Source organism: Chlorocebus sabaeus, chromosome 21, assembly GCF_047675955.1.
Source record: "Chlorocebus sabaeus isolate Y175 chromosome 21, mChlSab1.0.hap1, whole genome shotgun sequence".
NCBI lineage: Eukaryota > Metazoa > Chordata > Mammalia > Primates > Cercopithecidae > Chlorocebus > Chlorocebus sabaeus.
Window position 1 is genome coordinate 31,384,654 of NC_132924.1, and position 20,032 is coordinate 31,404,685.

Here is a 20,032-nt window from a genome sequence, read left to right on the forward strand (position 1 = left end):
TCATGCCAGGCCCTATGTTAGGGGCTGGAGATGCGGCAATTAATGTGACCAAAGTGCTGGCTGACCCAACCTGAGCATGGAGGGCCCAGGATACTTCAACCCAGACTCGTAAATGCTCTGGAAACTTGTTTTGAACCTCAGAGCCTGAGACAGCCCTTCCCAATGTGAAGCTTCAACCCACGTGGAGACTGGCAGAAGGCAGAGCCAGTTTCTGGTAAGAACACAGAAGCTCCTGAGCCCACTGTGGCTTCTCTAAGCTCCAAGGGGCAGTCTCACCATGGACCCAAACCCTCAGCTCAGGTGCCCATTCCTCATTAACTATGTCCTCCTTTCATGACTGGGGAGAATTTCATAGCCAATTAAAAACAAAAAACAAAAAACGGCTCCTTGGCCAACGTAGGCTCCTCATACAATGTTTTTTAAACTTTGCTTTAGAACTTGTTTGGAGCTTGTCATAAAATCAGATCAGTTTGGTGAGTTGCAACCAACAATATTTAAAAAGAAAGCAGAACAGAACAGAATATCAGGATGCAATGTGCATGGTGCAGAAGTATTTCATTCATCTTAGTTCATGCTTGCATGTGAGTGGGTGTGTGTTTGCATAAGCGTTGGTTCACAATGTAAAATGTAATTCTTATTTGGGGTTGTAGACAAAAGGTTTTTTTTTTTTTTGACTAACACTGTTGGCTAGGCGTGGTAGCTCATGCCTGTGATACCAGTGCTTTGAGAGGCCAAAATGGGCAGATGTCTTGAGCACAGGAGTTTGAGACCAGCCTGGGCAACATGCAAAACCCTGTCACTACAAAAATTAGCCCGACATGGTGCTATGCGCCTGTAGTCCCAGCTACTGAGGAAGCTGGTGTGGGAGGATGGATGCTTGGGAGGTCAAGGCTGCAGTGAGCCAGGATCATGCCACTGCAGTCCAGCCTGGGTGCTTTTTGTCTCAAAAAACAAACAAGAAAGAAAAAAAAACACCATCATAGAGAACAGAGCCCAGATCCAACCAGACACCGTGGCCTGTGTGCCTGCGAGGCCCAGCCTGCCCAGCAGCCTGGGAAGCACCGGAGGGTGCTGGAACTGTTTGCATGGGGCTTTGCCCTCAGGTCACTCCATTTCTGCTGAGTCTTATGTTTTGAGGACAGCAGGCAGAGCGGGAGAGGAAGGAGACTGCCAGACTACAGACCAGTTTGCAGAGCAGTCGGCTTCCACTTTTCTCTGCAGCTGGTCAGGCGGGTAGTAAAGACCTACAGTTGCTTTAAATTCTGTCAAGTTTCAAAATCTGCATTGTGTCCCTCTTGAGGGCCACCATTCCCACACAAGGAACCATTTGAGTAGGGCCGGGAGCCTTCAGCTTCAAGGCCTACACTTGTGTCAGGGTGGAGAGGGGAACTGGCCATCAATTCAGAGAGGGCAGGACAGGCGGCCTGGATCCTGGTCTTGGGAATGTCTTCACTTAGGTCCCTGGCTTGTTCTGGGAGCCTCCAGAGCATGCTCCTGTGTGTGTGACTCCATGGAACTGGGCTCTGAGAAGGCCGTGGCTTTGTTGGCCCTGCCAGGGACTGCCACACCAGGCCACAGGGCTGTGGTCGAGCTGGCCGGGGAGCCAGATTCAGGGAGCAGCTCTGCTTGGAGCCAGCACTTACAGAGTGAGTCTTCTCCTTGGACTTGTTATCTGTTCTGACACTTATTTCCACCTCATTCCTTTCTGGAAATAACTTGGAAGTCTGAAGTCCCTTGGTGAGTTCTGCCTTTAAGAACAGAAATTAGAGGTGTAGAATGAACACTATAAATTATAGAAATGTATCCCACTCCAGTATAACAGCTTTCTGTGAGGCTACCTCCAGACTGTGGCTCTGGGAGGGTGGGGCCTGAGTCAAGGTCATTGCTCCAGTCCTAGGGACTAGCACCGTGTCTTCATTTATTCCTTGAATAACGAAATGCTTGAGCATCAGGGACTGTGCTAGCACCAAAAATCCAGTGGTGAACAACATGGCTTCATGGGTTCACTGTCTAGAAAGCGAGATGCACATTAAAGAAAAAGAAAATCATTTGCGTAATTATTTAATTACAACTGTGATGAGTACTATCACAAAGGGGAAGGCCAAGAGGGAACCTGATTTAGATGAGGTTACAGGGAAGGCCTCTCTGAGGAAGCAGCACTTACACTAAGCCATGAAGGATGAATGGGAGCTAGACAGCTGAGGTGAGTAGGGAACAGCATGTGCAAAGGGTCTGGGGCAGGAGGGCGTGTGAAGAACTGCCAGAAGCTGCTGTGCCCTGGGGTTCAGACGGTGTGGAAGAGGAGACTACAGGAGGCTAAGGAGATAGACAGGGACTGGACCATAAAAGATCTGTGGGTCATGATACGCGTTTTGGTCTTTATCCTAAAAGTGATGGAAAGTCGGTGAACAGTTTGAAGCAGGAGAGGAATGTGATCAGATCTGCATTGCAAAAAGACCAATTCTTGGCTCTTCCAGGAAACTGGACTGGAGAAGGCCAGAGTACGTGGAAATGACCTGTCAGTAGAACATTGTACTGATCCAGGGAAGAGATGATGGGTGCTCAGACCAAGACGGTCGGCTGAAGATAGAGAGAGGTTCCAGGGAGGCATTCTAGATGCTTAGGAATTAGGACAGAACTTTGTGATACAAGGAACATGGGGATGAGAAGGAAGGTGTCCAGGTTGACCCCCAGGTTACTAACCTGCACAGTAACCTGTGAGAGTGGTCCATACACTAAGCCAGGCGACCCTAGGACGTGTGGCTACTTTGAGGTGCGGGGGAGAGGTCCAAGTGAGGATGCCAAGCAGGTAACTGCCTCCACTGACAGATGAACAAGGCTGTGGCATTGATGAGATCAGCTGGGGAAAAGGGCTTAGCCCCAAGCCTGGAGGAATTCTCAGATGTCGAGGTCACATGGAGGAGAGTATAGGAAAGGAAACGGAAGTAGAGTGCTCGGATGCGGGAGAAAAATCAGGGCATATAACCAAGCCAAGGGGAGGGAGTGCTTTAAGAAGGAGGGAGAGGAGAGGTTAGGACAGCCAAAATCCTGTGAGGGCCAAGAAAGCCAAGACCTGGAAAATGTCATTAAATTCAGGCTTATGGAGGCTACAGGTGACCTTAGTGAGACTCAGTGAACAAAGCGATGGCAGCTGGAGAGGATCCATGCTAATATGAAGGAACTATCTGAAAAGGGTATATTCCTTAATTTCAGGGTTGTGTGATGCACGAGTGTGTGCTATGAACACACCTTGGGAATGAGTGTGCCAGAGTCCTTAACATTTTATCTGTGTACTTTTGTCTTCCTCCTTTTCAACAGCCTAAATGGGAACCTGATAAAACCAGAGGAGGCCAAAGTCTATGAAGATGAGAAGCGGATTATCTGTTTCTGAGAGGATGCTTTCCTGTGCGTAGGGTTTTTGCCCAGAACCTCACCAGCCAATGCCACTCCGGGCAGTCTTTTGTGTCAGTGTCTTAAAGGGGCCTGCGGAGGCGGGACTATCAGGAGTCCACTGCCTCCATGATGCAAGCCAGCTTCCTGTGCAGAAGGTCTGGTTGGCAAACTCCCTAAGTACCCGTTACAATTCTGCAGAAAAAGAATGTGTCTTGTGAGCTGTTGTAGTTACAGTAAATACACTGTGAAGAGACTTTATTGACTATTATAATTATTTTTATCTGAAGCTAGAGGAATAAAGCCGTGAGCCGAACAGGAGGCCAGCCTCAGCTCATTCCAACGCCTGCCATAGGGACCAGCGGGATCAAGTTGGTCACTGCTGTTTTCATTGAAGAGTTGAGGATGTGGCACAAAGTTGGTGCCAGGCTTCTTGAATAAAAGGTGTTTGATGGATAAGTATTATACCTAAAATATTTTCTTCCTTCTCAGCACTTTCCCATGTATTGATACTGGTCCCATTTCACAGCTGGAGACACTGGGGTATATGCAGTGTGGGATTTGACTCCTCCAGGATTTTGTGGAAAGTTAGTGTCAAGGAAAGGACGCACCACAGGCTTTTAATTTTAATCCTGGAGTTTCACTGTCTGCTGGCGAAGATCAGAGAATGCCCTCTTAGCTCTTAGCTGGTCTAAGAAGAATGACGATGCCTTCAAAATGCTGCTTCCACTCAGGGCTTCTCTGCTAGGCTACCCTCCTCTGGAAGGCTGAGTACCGTGGGCTATAGTGTCTGGCCTCGGGAAGAATTGATTCTGTCCCCACAAAGAAACAGGGCATGGCTTGCCTTTGTGGCCCTGGCATCCAAATGGCTGCTTTTGTCTCCCTTACCTCGTGAAGAGAGGAAGTCTCATCCTGCCTCCCGAGCAGTTGAAGGGTGACTAAACTGGCGCCAAGACTTGGGGGATCAGCTGGGAACTGGGCCAGCAGAGCATGTTGGACACGCCCCACCATGGTGGGCTTGTGGTGGCTGCTCATGAGGGTGGGGGTAATATTACTAGATCACTTGTCCTCTTGCCAGCTCATTTGTTAATAAAATACTGAAAACACTCTTACGGTTGAGTCTGGAGTTTTTGAAGGGACTCAGCCTGGTAAGCACTCTTTGACTCCTGAACCCCATGCTGACTCACTCCGCAGAGGGGAAGGGGCTCTGGGGCAATGTGCTGTGAGGAGAGCCTGACAAAGGCCAGAGGCGTTACCAGTTTGATCCTTCACAGGCCTCTCTGCCTACCAAGAGACAGGAAGAGGCTGCGGCAGCCTCTGAAGTCTCTCCATCTGGCCTCTGAATCTCTTCAGGTGGCTTCTCAGAGGAAATAACTTGTGAGTAGGGGGTGGCTGGTGCCAGGACAGGCCAAGTGAGCCAAAGTTCATGCCTTCATCACCATGCCATGGTAGGGCCAGCAGGCCAGGTTCGACGTCCACTACCTTCCTCAGCTGTTCACTGCTGAGTGGAGGACCCAGGTAGGCCTGTGGCAAGAAGCACCGAGCTGCCAGGGGCAGCACATGACAGGGGAAGGCGTGCAGGGCCTCCAGTGGTCCACCTCTGAGTTCTTAGAGTCCAAGCCTGGCTTTGTAGAGCAGCCTCTTAGGAAGGGGACCGTTGCAGGGGGAAATCCTGTACAGTTAAGCAACTACATGGTGGCAGTTCCCTTAAAGGCTCAATTTTGGTGGTTCCTACCATGTCCCTCCCAACCCCAGACCTGAGCATTCACCTAATAATCACCCCAAGGCAGCAACTCTCTTCTTTCTGCAGAATCTGGGCGGCAAATATGCCCAGAAAGAACAAGGGAATGAGTATGGCCCACTGAAGGTCAAAGGGGGAATGCCACAGACCTCAGACTCGCCAAGTCTTACCACGAAGTTCACTTCTTAGCAGACGAAATTCACATTTGATTAAACTGTTCAAACTAAACCCTTGAGAGTCTAAAATTTACTCAGAAACTACCAAATGTTATTGCTTCTAGAGACTATCAAAATTAAAACTGCTGCCTCTAGGGAATTAGAGTTTGTGTGGTATTGACTTAAATTCTATTTGGAAATACTTTGATCGTCCGGATGGCAAATGGTAGATTTTCTTTTTTTTTTTTTTTGAGACGGAGTCTCGCTCTGTCGCCCAGGCTGGAGTGCAGTGACGTGATCTTGGTTCACTGCAAGCTCTGCCTCCTGGGTTCACGCCATTCTCCTGCCTCAGCCTCCGAGTAGCTGGGACTACACTACAGGCACCCGCCACCACGCCAGGCTAATTTTTGTATTTTTTAGTAGAGACGGGGTTTCACCATGTTAGCCAGGATGGTCTTGATCTGACCTCGTGATCCACCCGCCTTGGCCTCCCAAAGTGCTGGGATTACAGGCGTGAGCCACCGTGCCCAACTGGCAAGTGGTAGATTTTCTATTCCTCCTGTAAAACTGGGATCAGGCTCCTAATTTGATGGAAGGGTTCTCTTGTTAGAAACAGCTGAGCTTCTGAGCAGACACATGGAGACTCTTCCTACTCAAGAAAAAGACAACTGAAAAAAAAATTCTGTAAACGACGGCTATGACTCTTTCTTTCTACAGGACATCTTGGTTGATTTTGGGAAAGAAGCTTCAGCTCCCATATTTCATACCTGCACTTGTGTCAGGTCCATGCTGATATGGAACTTCTTTAAAAAGCCATGTGGAGTCACTGTGTGGCCATGTGGTATTAGCTCTCTGGAGTGCCCAGCTGTGTGGCTTTGGGGCAGTCTAAGATGGCCAGAATCTTGATTTCCTCCTTGAAAAAACTGACAGAATCTGACTCAAAAGGTTGTTGAGAGGATTAAACGAGTCATGGAAAGTAGCTGGCACAGAGCCTGGCACAGGGTCCTGTTCAACGTTTGGCAGTTACTCTCAAGCAAGTGGGTCTCATTTCTGCTCACCGTGGGACTCCCAAGTTATCCCCTTCTCACTCGTAGGCTCAGGGAACTTTCCAGCTAGGTCAAATACAGGACTAGGAGTTCTCAAAGTAAAACACCAAAATATTCAACATCAAGCTTCCTGCAATATCCTACCTTTGTCAGTGAAAAGCGTTAACTGTTAGTTTTCATTATTATTACCAAAGAGCATACTGCCATTTAAGTGTCAACTCACTGAACACAGGGGGCACCTGTGTCTTCACTGCACAACAGAGCAGAGCAGGAGCTGGCACCCCCCCATGGAGCCAGGCCCATGAGCTTTTGCCAAGTGGGAAGGAGCTTTCTGCTCATCCATATTTTGATTCACTTCCAGGCGGACCACAGGTCTGTTTCCAGTAACCAATTGCTTCCTTACAAGAAAAAAACCTTGCGCTAGAGCTGAAAGGCAAAGCCATGACCATTAACCCAAGTCCATGAAGAAGAATTTTATGAAAGTAGAATGGCATTGTGAGGAGGCTGAGACTCATGTTACCAAGGGACATCCCAGCACTACCCACTCAACCTTAAAATGGAATGAACTGCACCCAAGACCAGCTTGAGACTCTTAGAGACATTAAGTACTGAAAAGGTTATAGGCCCTTCTGACCTATAATAAAAATATTTAGTGTATTCTAAAGTAAGTGCAAAGCTGTTAAACAAGTTTCTAATTTTTCCCATGACTACTCGGGTGCTTTTTCAGGCCAATAACAAATATTAAAGTGTCTCAATTTTTTCCTGAACTTTTTTCTGTTATAAAGTGCATTTATTTTTGTTGTCAAAGTAGTGTCATTACCCAGTGTAGTGCCTGTGTGACCTAAGTAAATTTCTTCCCCACTTTAACTTTGGTTATCTTTACGAAACAGGATGTCTGCGGTTAAAAGCTCCTCATCATGACCAAACCAGTTAAGAATGGTGGGATCCAAGATGGCAGCTCACTTGACGTCTGAAGAACCTCTAACTTCATTATAATCTAATTTCCATGCTAAATGACACTCCCCCCAGTGCCAAGACAGCAGACAATCACCATGACAATGGCCAGAAGAAACCATAAAAGGACAAAAAAGGGGGACAAAAATTCTGGTTCTAAGAAGTTATCTACCTAATTCCCAGAAAAGACATGAATATTTTCCCCCTTGCTTTTAATTCCCCAACCCCTTCATTAAAGATGCTCCATATCTGTGACTTCCTGGCTCACATCAGGGATATCCTATATTTGTGATTTCTTGGCTGTCATAGGGGGATGCCCTATCGCTCACGGGCTGAGAAGTTGATTTATGAGCCAGGTTCCCACATCTCAATTCTATGGGCATCAAATAAAGCCTGCACTGCTAGATGCATGCTTTCAATTTTGTGTATTGGCTTTGTGGCACCAAATAGGAAAATACTCCATTTTAGGGGGGATTGGCCTTGTCAATAATGTCATAAAGGGAAAAATTTAATGTTTATAATAACACAACACTAACACAGCTATTTTAATTTTTGTATGTAATCTTCCATGCTTTGCCTACTTTGAGACATCTTTTTACATAGCTATAATCACAGAGTACATTAGCAGTGATTTTTGTCATTTTCCCACATTGTTAGTCTTTATAATTATTAATATATTCTACCAGTTTCAGAATTTGCTTAATAATATTCCAGATATTCAGGTTAGACCTTCAAGTTTCCAGGCTGACTGTGGTGGTGGTCCCTATAGACAATATTTCTGTGGAATTAAAACATTCTTTATAGTGATTTCTTTGGAATAAGATTATCAAGGCAAAGATTCCTGCTATTAGTTAGCCAGGTATGGTGATGTATAACTGTGGTCCCAGCTACTCCAGAGGCTGAGATGGGAGGACCGCTTGAACCCAGGAGGTCAAGTCTGTAAGTGAGCCTGGGTGACAGAGACCCTATCTCAAAATAAAAACAAAAACAAAAACAAAAACAAAAAACCCCAGATCCTTGCTATGAAGTGTTATTTTTTAACCTACGTCAAGGGTGTAATAAGTTTGGAAGCAAGTGAAAATTAGAGACCAATGTAATGTGAAGCCAGCAGTGTCTCCTTTGAATAGAATAAAACTCCCTGCCCTAACCCTCACAATCACACCAGACCAGTGTTCAGGCACTGCCCACACACATACATGTGCTATGCCAATGACTGACTGCAGGGAAGAATAAATGAACATATCAGCATCTGTTTTAAAGTGGCACTGTTGAAGATAACCACTTACTAGTGAGCAAGTGTCAGAATCTTAAAAATCAGTTTTCCTTGATTTAAAACCTTTTTATTTATAAATATGTGTATGTGTCCTTGCTTTGCCTAAACAAACCCAGCTTGTCTAAACCCATGAACATCAGGCCAAATAAAAACTTCTTCCTCCCAATGACCCTGTGAAGTAGAATTATTTCCTGAATGAAGAAACTGAGGACTAATAATATGAATATGTATCTTATTAATCAGGATTTGTATAAAAATAAAAAAAGCAACACAAAACTCTTCAGGGAAGGGATCTAGGCAAATGCAGAATGTTTTGCCTGGCAATATCTACGTTTTCAATCTCCTCATTCTCCCAGTGAGGAAACTGGTGTCAGAGAGAAAAAGATACTCACTCAAGGTCACTTTAACTACTGGTAGAACCAGAACTAGAACACAGGTCTTCTGTCTGGTTTTATTTTCCCTCTCTTCTGATAGGGTTTGTGACCTTCAGTTCACTCTGCAACTGACCACCTTTCTGCCAAATCTATTACCTAGTGACACAGGATTTTTTTCTTGGCCACTTTGCAACCTGGGGACCTCTAGCTGGAGATGCCCCACCTGGGCCTTGTTCAGTCATGCTACCTGCTGCAGGAGATGGCCTGCCTGGGACAAGTCTGGCTTGTGCACTGGTTCCCGAGGGCTTGTCCCATTCCCAAGAAGAATGAGGATATGCTGACAATCGGAGAGTTAGCAAGGCAAGGAGTTTGAGTGATGAAACAGTTTTCAGTGGAGAGGGGATACAGGGGTGATCCCCCTACCTGAAGGTGGGAAAGCCCCCCCACTGTGACTGAGTCTGGGGCTTTTATGGACTCAGAATGGGAAAGGGGCAGGTCATAGGTAATATTGGAAAAGGCAACATTCGATTGGTTAAAAGGCATTATTCAGAAAGAATCAATTAGGAGGCCGGGCGTGGTGGCTCACGCCTGTAATCCCAACACTTTGGGAGGCCGAGGCGGGCGGATCATGAGGTCAGGAGATCGAGACCATCCTGGCTAACACGGTGAAACCCCGTCTCTACTAAAAATACAAAAAATTAGCCAGGCGTGGTGGAGGGCGCCTGTAGTCCCAGCTACTGGGAGTCTGAGGCAGGAGAATGGCGTGAACCCGGGAGGCGGAGCTTGCAGTGAGCTGAGATCGTGCCACTGCACTCCAGCCTGGGAGACAAAGTAAGACTCCTTCTCAAAAAAAAAAAAAAAAAGAATCAATCAGGAAAGGGTGGGCAAACAGGAACAGAAGTTCTCACTCTGGGTTGTGGGTTTCATCAGGGACTAGCAATCCAGTCTTTCACCCCTCAGGCCGTTTTTTGGCTTTAAGGTGGAGTTTCACCTGGGACCTGCCCCATTTGCCTAGGCATTTGGCTGCCTCCTGTCACTATCACTGGTTCCAGTCTGCTAGGGCAAGTTAAGCAAGATGGAGCTCTTTCCCCAAGGACACAGATGGCGAATGTTCCTTCAGGAAGCCTGATCTTTTCTCCTATATCCAGGTGCTAAAAGTTGCAGGACTCTGGGGTCATGTCTCATGGCTGGAGTCACAGGCCGGGAGCACCCTGCAGAATGGCAGGTGACATCTTGACTCTACAGAGCCAACAGCCCGGGAGCACCCTGCAGAATGGCAGGTGACATCTTGGCTCTACAGAGCCAATAGCTTCATCACTGGCTACAGATCCTCCATCCCCCAACCATGAGACTGGAACAAAGGAAGTTAAGTGGGTGCATTCCAGAGAAGTAGAGAAGGTTGCAATTGAGTGACTTTCATCACAAGAGGGCAGCATGTGTCCAGTAATTAATCCATTATGTAAGCGGCCAAAGGATTCAACTGTGCATGGGGTCTGGTGACTGGCACATTGTTATATTTACATAAGACTCAAACCAAAGTACATTGTGTTAAAAACAATTTTAAGCCCCTTCATTCATGAGTTCAAAGATATCAATAAGTGCAAGAGTCGGCTGAGGGCACATTAAAAGAACACTATTGTGGCAAGTTCTCTGGAGACTGAGGATCTGGGTTCAAATCCTGGTGCTACCAGAAGCCGTGTGACCTTGGACGAATGACTTAGCTTTTCTGTATCTGAGCTCCCCATCCATAAGAGTTTATAAAACAGTGCTCTCCTTGCAGAATTGTCTGGTTGTGAGTAAATGAATTAATAGGTGTAAAGCACTTTAAACAGTCCCCGGTAGCAACTCCTATTACCTAATGAGATCTTTTTCCTCCAGCACTGCCTTAATGAACATCAGGGATAGGGCAAGAAAAAAAAGGAGACTCTGCCAGGCCATCCTTCCTAACTTTAAGAGCCCCTCCACGACACTGCCATTTTCAAACTGATAGCAAAGTCCGGTCTTTTAAGTCCAGAGACCAGAAGTCATTTCCAAGGCTGAATACCTGTGGGACTGGAACTAACTATTAACTATTGTCTATACTTGAAATTGTCTTCAGTCTTATTCTGTTAAGGAGCCACGTGTCCCAGTGAACACATATCCAGAAACATAGATTAGGAAAGTCATAAACCGATTTGCATTTTGATTTGATTTCATAGATGTTAGAGTGTATCATCTGGCTTTCCACACTAAAATCATATGATTGAAGGTTCTTTCTTTGATGTCAGAATGTGGTTCTCTGTCCAGCACTCCTTTCATTCACTGATGAACATTGCTCCTGATTCCCCTGCCTGTAGTAAAAATGAATGAGCATGCTGGAGAGAAGACTAGGAAGGAGGGAGATGAGAACAGAACAGAAAGGGAGGAAGGAAGTAGGCGGGCTAATTCCTGGAATCTTAGCTTCCACCCTCTATTGCCACCATCCTACTGGTGTGTCCGGGGACTGGCCTGGTGCCTGAGGCCATCAGCTACATCCCGAGCACACTGACATTTCCTGGAGCCAGTAAGCTCATCGCCTGCCGAACAGCTGTGGGGACAGCTCAGCTGCCCACTGCTGCCTTCAGATTCCCAACTGGATATTCATTAGGTGATGTGTAAGATCTTCTTCCTTCTGCTGAGAAAATGCACTTAGCTTGTTTCCAATTCACTTTCCCAGGAGGACTCACTGGTGGTCAAAACTCTTTCACTTGAATCCTCTCATCCATTGCTTCTCATTATCACCCCTGTAAGGAGATATTTTAGATATTTTCCCCAATCTCTCTCCCATCCTGAAATTTTAATACCACTGATACACTGTGTTTGTTTATGTACAATTGCAGCCCTCTGAAGGCCACAAACCATCGAATATCTAAGTTCCTTTTTGTCTCCCAAGAATCAATTTTGCCCCTGTGGGGATGATAAAGCTCTTGCTGAAAATCTCATCAAACCCTAGATAAGTCTTCTCACACTTGCTGTCTTCAAGAACCTTTCTATCACCCTCTCTTTCTGTGAACAGCGATTTGCTTTCTGCACATTATTCAACTTTCAATACATCTTAATAGTTACAAACTTAACATTCTTATTCTCTTTTCACTCTATCCTAAAGACAGTTTTATCTATGTGAAAGAACAGTGCTTATGTTAGGAGAAGCAGCGCTGTTTGTGAAAGGGGAACAGGCCCTCCTAGCGGGGACAGTTGTTGTCTGAAGCTTTCTGGTCCCAGCTGCTTCAGAGATCATTTCTGCAACATGTCCTGAATTACTGCCACCTGGCCTTTGGGGAGAACTTGAGGCTAACTTTGGCATTGCTGCTGTGCCAACTTCCCTTTCTCACTTTCCAGTTCCCCCTCCTGAACTCCCCCTCTAAGAGACCCAGGGATACCCAGAATTCCCTTTTAAAATAGCACCCAGGCCTCTGCCACTCCGGCTGCCTACTTCCCACATCAGCCCACCCCATGCCTCATTGCTGAGCTTCGCTAGGTGTTGGGGACATCAGACTCATTCAGGTAATTCAGAATAAAATGCAACTGTTTCACAGGACTATCCACGTCAGATAGCTTAATAGCAGAAGAGGAGCTGGCTGATGCAAAAACTTTACTTAGAAACACAAAGGATGAGAAATTTCAGGTCAAGATAATCTTCAGTTCTCCTCAATTGTCTTCCCCAGAGTTCCAGAATCATTCCAGAGTATGGTTGGCATTTCTGAAAGGGTTTGATCCCTGCAACACCTTAAGCAGAGCTCAAAGTCCATCCACTTTCTATCTGTCCAACCATCCATTTGTTTCACAAATAAATACTGAACATCTGCTTTAGGCCAGGTACTGTGCTAGCTGATAGGAAATGGTTAGTGTCATGTCTGAACTTTTCACCCTACTTGCAAGTTAGTAAGTTAGACTGTTACTGTTTTGTGGATGCTGGCACAGGGCGCGAGCCTCCTGGGTCGGAAGCTCAAGACTTTATGATCCACAGAACGGTAGACAACATGAGCACGATCATGTCTGCATCAGCCGCTGTGCCCCGTAGTCCACGAAGACCGTGTGCTGGGGCACAGGTGGATGCTACGCATACAGTGGCTTTGCATGGCAGCTGAAAAACACTGAGCTTGAGGAACCTGCCATTTTATAGCAAGCAGCAGCAAGTCTGCTTTCTGAACTGGAGGGAGCTACTACTTTATCCTCAAGGTTGTCTGCCGCAAACACAATGTCTGCTGAGAAGCAGCCTGAGTAGAGTGGTCAGGACCTCGCCTTGTGTGCATACCCAGCAAAAATGTGCTGGATGCTCAGGACTCAGGGCAGATCACCTCTCTCAACAGTGAACTAAAAACACACAGAGACCCTACCCTCGCAGCATGTACAGTCTAGCGGGGAAGATGGATGTATTTATTCAAATCACCAAGCGGATAACTGCCAAACTGCAACCATGATGAGTACCCGAAGAGAGGTGCAAGGGCTTTCAGGGCCTATCATAGGTGTACTGATCTCCCTTGGAATCAAGGACACGATCTGCAGGGAGGACAGTGAGGTTCAGTAAATGAACAGCATGGGCCAAGGCCCCATGGCTCTGAGGAGCCTGGCCATGAAAACTGGAGCACAGAACTCAAGGAGGAGCACGGCATAGGTAGAGCTGGGAAATACAAGGTAGGGGCCCACCCCAAGAGAGGCCAGTGTTTTTTAAACTGTATACTGTGACCTGCTAGGAGGTTGTGAAAGCAATGTGGTATACGCCCAATCTCTGTTTTTAAAAAATGAAACAGAATAGAATATCAGAGTCCACCACAGAGTAGCACCAAGAAGCAGTGACAAGCACGGGTCTGGACCCAGACTGCCATTCATTAACTGTACAACCTCAGACAAGCAACTGAACTTCTCTGTGCCCAAGTGGCCTTAGCTTTAAAGTGGTCATAAGAACATGTGCATCACATGGGTTCTTACGCGGACTAGAGACGAGTTACTACTCACAGCACACCAAGAACAGTGTCTGGCAATCAGTAACTGCCATGCAAGTATTTGTTAATCAAATAAAGGGTAAGTATTGTCTTATGATACTTTTATAAAATATACATCAAGTGTACTGAGTTTCAATATAAACTGTATTTCTTATTGTGAGTAAAGGTCAGCAAGTTTAAGGATTTTGGTCTTTCACAGAAATGCGAAGCCCCTGAACGATTTTATCAGACAGGAGTGGCACCATCAGGTTTACATTCTGAAAAGATGGCTTTGGCTGCAGTATGAAGAATGGGTTAAGGACCTCATGAGACAACCAGGTGGAAGGCTCTCGCAGAAGTTGAGGCAGAGATGATGGTGGCTTATGGGCAGGACTGAGAAACAGCCACAGGGACTCATGGGCACTGATATTGCGTGCAGAGATCTTGAGAGCTGTTTTGTGCATTCTGTGGCTGGGTCTTCGATTAGTGGAGAAAATTTTGTGATGGCATCTGAATCCACCCGGAACGTCAGTGCTTGTATTGGTCACAGCTTTTCTGGTGGCAAATAACAAAACCCTTCTCTGGGTATCTTAAACAAATGGGGGCATTTGTAGGACAAATCTACTGGAGGCTAGCACACCAGCATGGAAAATGTGGTGGGGCAGGAACCAAGATAGTTCTGGAAGGCTAAGAAATACACGAAGCAGGATCAACACAGCCAGAACTCCACTGATACATTCATGAATGACTTCTAATGGTACCTTCTTGGTTTTACTCTCACTATGCAAAGTTATTGGCAGACACAGCCAATCAACCAAGGTCAGGTCACAGGCAATGCTTCAGCTGCTAGGAGACAGAGAGAGGGAGGACGTTAGCCCCTTTGTCTTTCACAGTGGGAGCTGGGGCACTGTCAACCACCCAGATGACTCATGGTGGAAGATTTTCCCAGAATAGAAAGGGGCACAACGGGAATGGGCGAAGGATGGCACAGGGGGTAGTGATGGTACAGGGAGTCAAGGATGATTCACAGGCTTTTGGATTGTGGGGTCATTCTGAAACTACTAGAAAAGAACTGGATGTTGTTTGGAGGGAAAGTTGAGTGAAGAGGAAGCACAGGGTCGGTGTGGACATAAATTGAGTTTGAGGTGCCCGTGAGATAAACAGCTGGAGATACACAGGACTGGGGCTTAACGGAGAGGCCCAAGGTAGAGAAACAAGTTTGGGACTCAACAGGATATAGATGGTATTGAAGACATGGTCAAAGATGAGGCCAACCTAGGGCAAGAGTAGAGTGAGAAAAGACAAAGCACGGAGTCTTGAGGAATTCTGTCACTTAAAGACAAGGTAAAGGAGGATAACTCTTCAAAGGAAACTAAGACAAGGCCAGAAAGGTTGAAGGAAAAGCAGAGGGATGGTGGTGTGGTATTGAGAAGAAGTCAATCACCAGTAATGCCCATGGATTTAGTGACAGGAAGATCATGGGTCACCCTCATAAGAGCTGTTTTCATGAATTAATGCAAGGAAGCCAGACTGAAAAGGATTGAGAAATAACTGGAAGATGAGGATATCCTTCAAGAAATACAATGTGGGCTGGGGCGTAGTGGCTCATGTCTGTAATCCCGGCACTTTGGGGGCTGAGGCGGGTGGATCACCTGAGGTCAGGAGTTCAACCCCAGCAAGACTAACATGGTGAAATCCAGTCTCTACTAAAAATATAAAAATTGGCTGGGCGTGGTTGTGGGTGCCTGTAATCCCAGCTACTCAGGAGGCTGAGGAAGGAGAATCTCTTGAACCTGGGAGGCAGAGGTTGCAATGACCAAGATCGTGCCATTGCACTCCAGCCTGGGTGGTGACAGAGCAAGACTCTGTCTCAAAAAAAAAAAAAAAAAAAAAAGGAAAGAAAGAAATATGATGTGAGGGGGACAGGACATGACAGTAGCTCAGAGGGGATATGGAGTCTAGGGAGGGTTAGTGCATCTGACTTAAAACAAAGGGAGCTCAATGTTAATGGCAAAGGTGAAACTGGGTTCATTTCTTTAAATCCCAGTTCTACTAACCTAAATGTATGATGTATTGGTAAAATATTTTATTCTCATATATAGACCTGAAAAGTAAAAAATAAATGATTATCAGATATTATTAAATAGAACTTGATTCAGGGGTTATGAAAACAGTCTCAGAGTGGGACTCTGGTATTAAATATGTGACTAAGATGTCGTATATATGTAAATGATTTGCCTAACTCTTGTACATATGGCAGATTGCTGCAGTAAATAGTCCCCAAAAAATCATACTCCCCTCTACACAGGTGACTCACACTGGATAATGGCACATTGGCAAACACGATGCAAGTAGGAGCTTGAGACGTACTTGCAGATTGGGGTTTGCCCTCTCTTGCTGCTGGGAACACTTCCACCAACATGTGAAAAATCTCAGGCAGGCCTGCTGGAGACACACGGTCCAGTTGGCACCTATTTCCAGACATGTGAGTGAGGCAATGCTGGACCAACTAGCCCCCAGCTGCCCACCTGCTCACTGTAGCCACATGAACAAGCAGGGGCAAGAGCCCAAATTTCTGACCCACAGAATCATGAGTTAATTTAAGACTGTGGTTTTAAGTCGCTAAATGTTGGGGGTAGTTTGTTACTCAGTAAAAGATAATTGAAACAGTACATAAAAGTTAAGGAAGGCTAACTGCTGTAATAATAAATAGAATGCTAAATACACAATGGCTTAAACACAATAGAAGTTCATCTCTTGCTCATGTGAACAGTCCAAAGAGGTTTCAGATTGGTGGCAGCGGGGCTCTGTCCCATACAGTCACTCAGAGAATCAGGATGTCAGTCTTTCCCATCACCAATGAGTGGTTCCCAAGGTCACCTTGGGCATCATCAGCCCGACAGCAAAAGCAGAGAGAGCAAAGAGGACAGCCAATGGGAAGTTTTATTGGGCCCAGCCAAGAAATATGCCACGTCTTCTACTCACACTCCATAGGCCAGGACCCAATCACATGACCAAGCCTAAGTGCCATGAAGGAGTAGTTGCGTGCCTAGGAAGATGAGGAAACAATATGATGAACAGCAGGTACTACAGAATTGTACTGGCTTTTTTAGAAAATAAAAATCACGTTTGTTAGATGCAGCATGGCATAGTGGGAACAGGCTGAGGGCCAGAAAGATCTGGGTGAGATTTTGGTTCCACACTTGTTAACTGTTTAACCTGGAAATAATACCTAATCCAGGTAGACCTTCATTTCTTTATCTACAAGATATGGAAATACTTTTTTATTGGGTTATTGTGAAATTAGTGTAGTTTAACCTCTACACTTGGTAGAGTGCTAAGTACATGATCGGTGTTCAATAAACAGTAGTCACTGGCATTAACTAAATTGAACGGTATGATAAACAAATAAACAAATATGGAGAGAAGAGTAACACTAAGCTGTCCAGATAGCAGTAATATTAGTCATGATGCTTCCAAATTAAAATTACTGAAGTCCAACTCAGTGTAATCAAAAAAGAGGGGATTTATTAGAATGATACAAAGAGATGAGGTGACTCTCAACATCAAAGGGAGACCTGTGGACTGGAACCCCTTTCAGGACTTCAGAGACTCAGTCTTTTTTTGTTTGTTTCTCCTGTTCTATGTCCACTTATATTCTTTGCTTCATTCTCCCCATTTAGACATACCTTTTGCCTCCAGAACTGCTAATTTTAAAATGTGTGATAATGGTATTGTAGTTATGTTTTTAAAGAGTCCCTTTCTTGTAGAGATACACATTGAAGCAGTTATGGATGAGATAATATCAAGCTTTTGCTTTAAAGTAATACATTTTAATATATTTGGGGATGGAGAGCGCAGACGACAAGATTGGCCATGGGTTGGTAATTGTGGAAGTTAGGGGACAGGTGTGGCATTTCACTACATAGCCCTCTGTAGGGTTCTGCATCTGCGGATTCAAATCAGATCAAAAGTGTAGTTAGGTCTATGACAGTTGTGTCTATACTGAGCATGTACAGATTTTTTTTTCTTGTCATTATTCCTTAAACAATACAATATGACAACTATTTACATAGCATTTACTTGGTTTTAGGTACTACAAGTAATCTAGAGATGATTTAAAGTATGTGGGAGGATGTGCATGGGTTATATGCAAATACTCTACCATTTTATAGCAGGGACTTAAGTGTCAGCAGGCTTTGGTACTCACAGGGGGTCCTCAGACCAATCCCTCACAGATATTGAGGGATGACTGAACCATCCTCTCTACTTTCGTATATATTTCAAATTACCCATTAAAAAAATAAAAACAAAGGCCCAACATTCATCTCGTCTTGGCTTAGCAGTTCAAGAAAAGAAACAAATCAGGTTGGTCCATCTTATGTCAATATTTTAGCTGTGATTTTCTGCCTTGGTGAAAGTTTTATGTAGTTAAAAGGTAAAAGTGATCAGCATTTTCGTCCATTTGGGTATGACGTTTCTGGATTTTAAGAGAAATGAGTAAAATGATATACAGAAATCAGGACTTGACAGAGTTGAACTCACTACAATCTTTTCATGACCACTTTGCTAGAATGTTTTTCCCATTTTTCTTACATAACCTTATGAAAGGCAGAGCTATTTTGGCATTGTTTTCCTCAAGCACCATTGTATTTAATAGAGTCTCAGGAGAGACAAATTCAGAGAAAAAGGCACAAGGACTGCAAAAGTTATGGATCTATTTTCTAGTGATAGAGATAATAAGCTTTCAGAATAGTCATGTGTATACCGAATGTATCTAGTCACAATGTCCAATACATCAGAGATCTTCTGGCCGGCAGCCCAAAAGAAAGAGAAAGAGGTTGAGAACTAGTTACTATTGCTTTCTTGTATGATATATTTTCTAAAGGGAAAAAAGCTCTCTGTTTCTCTTTATTACACTCAAGGTGTGCATAGGTTTTGTAATCATGTTGTTTGAACTGGTTGATCTCATGTATTTTGTTGATCACACAAAAAATAAGGATCAAGGGGAAGAAGGTATTGATAACCTTAGAAATAAAGCCTAGGGGCTGGGTGCAGTGGCTCACGCCTGTAATCCCAACACTTTGGGAGGCCAAGGCGGCAGATCATGAGGTCGGGAGTTCGAGACCAGTGTGGGCAACATAGTGAAACCCTATCTCTACTAAAAATACAAAAAATTAGCCGGGTGTGGTAGTGTGCACTTGTAATCCCAGCTACTCGGGAGGCTGAGACAGGAGAATCGCATGAACCCGGGAGGCAGAGGTTGCAGTGAGCCAAGATCATGCCACTGCACTCTAGCCTGGGTGACAGAGTGAGACTCCATCTCAAAAAAGAAAAAAAAAAAAAGAAAAAGAAAAAGAAAGCTTAGGGATATAGGGAGCCAGAATTCCTTGGCTATAACCTAGTCTTTGCTCTTTGGCCAAAATAAACAAAAAGTATATTTGGAATTTAATTTTTATAATTAGACATCTTTGCTAATCAGTCTCAATTGTTATATCCAAATCAGACTTTTAATTTTCACAGATGTGCCAAATTGTCTGTTCCAAAGATGGGCATCACAATACATCCCATTGCATGTGTTTCTCTTGCTATGCAACACTGACACTCCTTCCTTCAGGTGGTAGAGTCTGTCTTCTCCTCGTGCTCCTACGAAGATCTTCATGTCCTCCTTAACCAGCAGGGGATGGTGGAAGTGACTCTGTGTGACTTGTGAGACAAGATCCTAAAAGTGATGCACTTCTGCCTTGTTCTCTTGGGATAGCTGCTCTTGGAACCCAGCCATTGCAGTGAGGAAGTCAAGTAGCTCCATGGACATGCCATGTGTAGGTGTTCCGGCAAACAGCCCCAGCTGAGGTTCCAATTGACGGTCAACGTCAATCACCTGACGAGAATGAATCTTCCAGCCCTGACCTGCTGAGTCATCGCCAACTCCAGCTGATACTATAAGGAGCAAAGATGAGCTGTTCTGCCAATTAAGCCCAAATTGCAGATTTTTGAATAAAATAAATGACTGTTATCATTTTAAGCCACTAAGTTAGGAGTGCTTTGTTATGCAGCAAAAAATAATTAGAAGAACAAATATGACATTATTAAATTAGTAATGCTTTTGACTTTTAGTATGGGGGGGATAAGTAAAATGTTGAATAAATATGATAAAAG

General features: G+C 45.0%; 1 protein-coding gene across 9 annotated transcripts in view; it reads left to right on the forward strand.

Moving 5' to 3' along the window:
• NOD1 (nucleotide binding oligomerization domain containing 1) overlaps positions 1-4,502 on the forward strand; it is a 51,199-nt gene extending 46,697 nt beyond the window's left edge. For all 9 annotated transcript variants that reach the window (XM_073009003.1, XM_073009005.1, XM_073009004.1 and 6 more), the window contains one exon: positions 3,319-4,502. In XM_073009003.1, coding sequence (XP_072865104.1) covers positions 3,319-3,391 — 73 coding nt within the window. In that variant the 3' untranslated portion in view covers positions 3,392-4,502. The remainder of the gene's footprint in view (positions 1-3,318) is intronic.
• Positions 4,503-20,032: the final 15,530 nt, after the last annotated feature.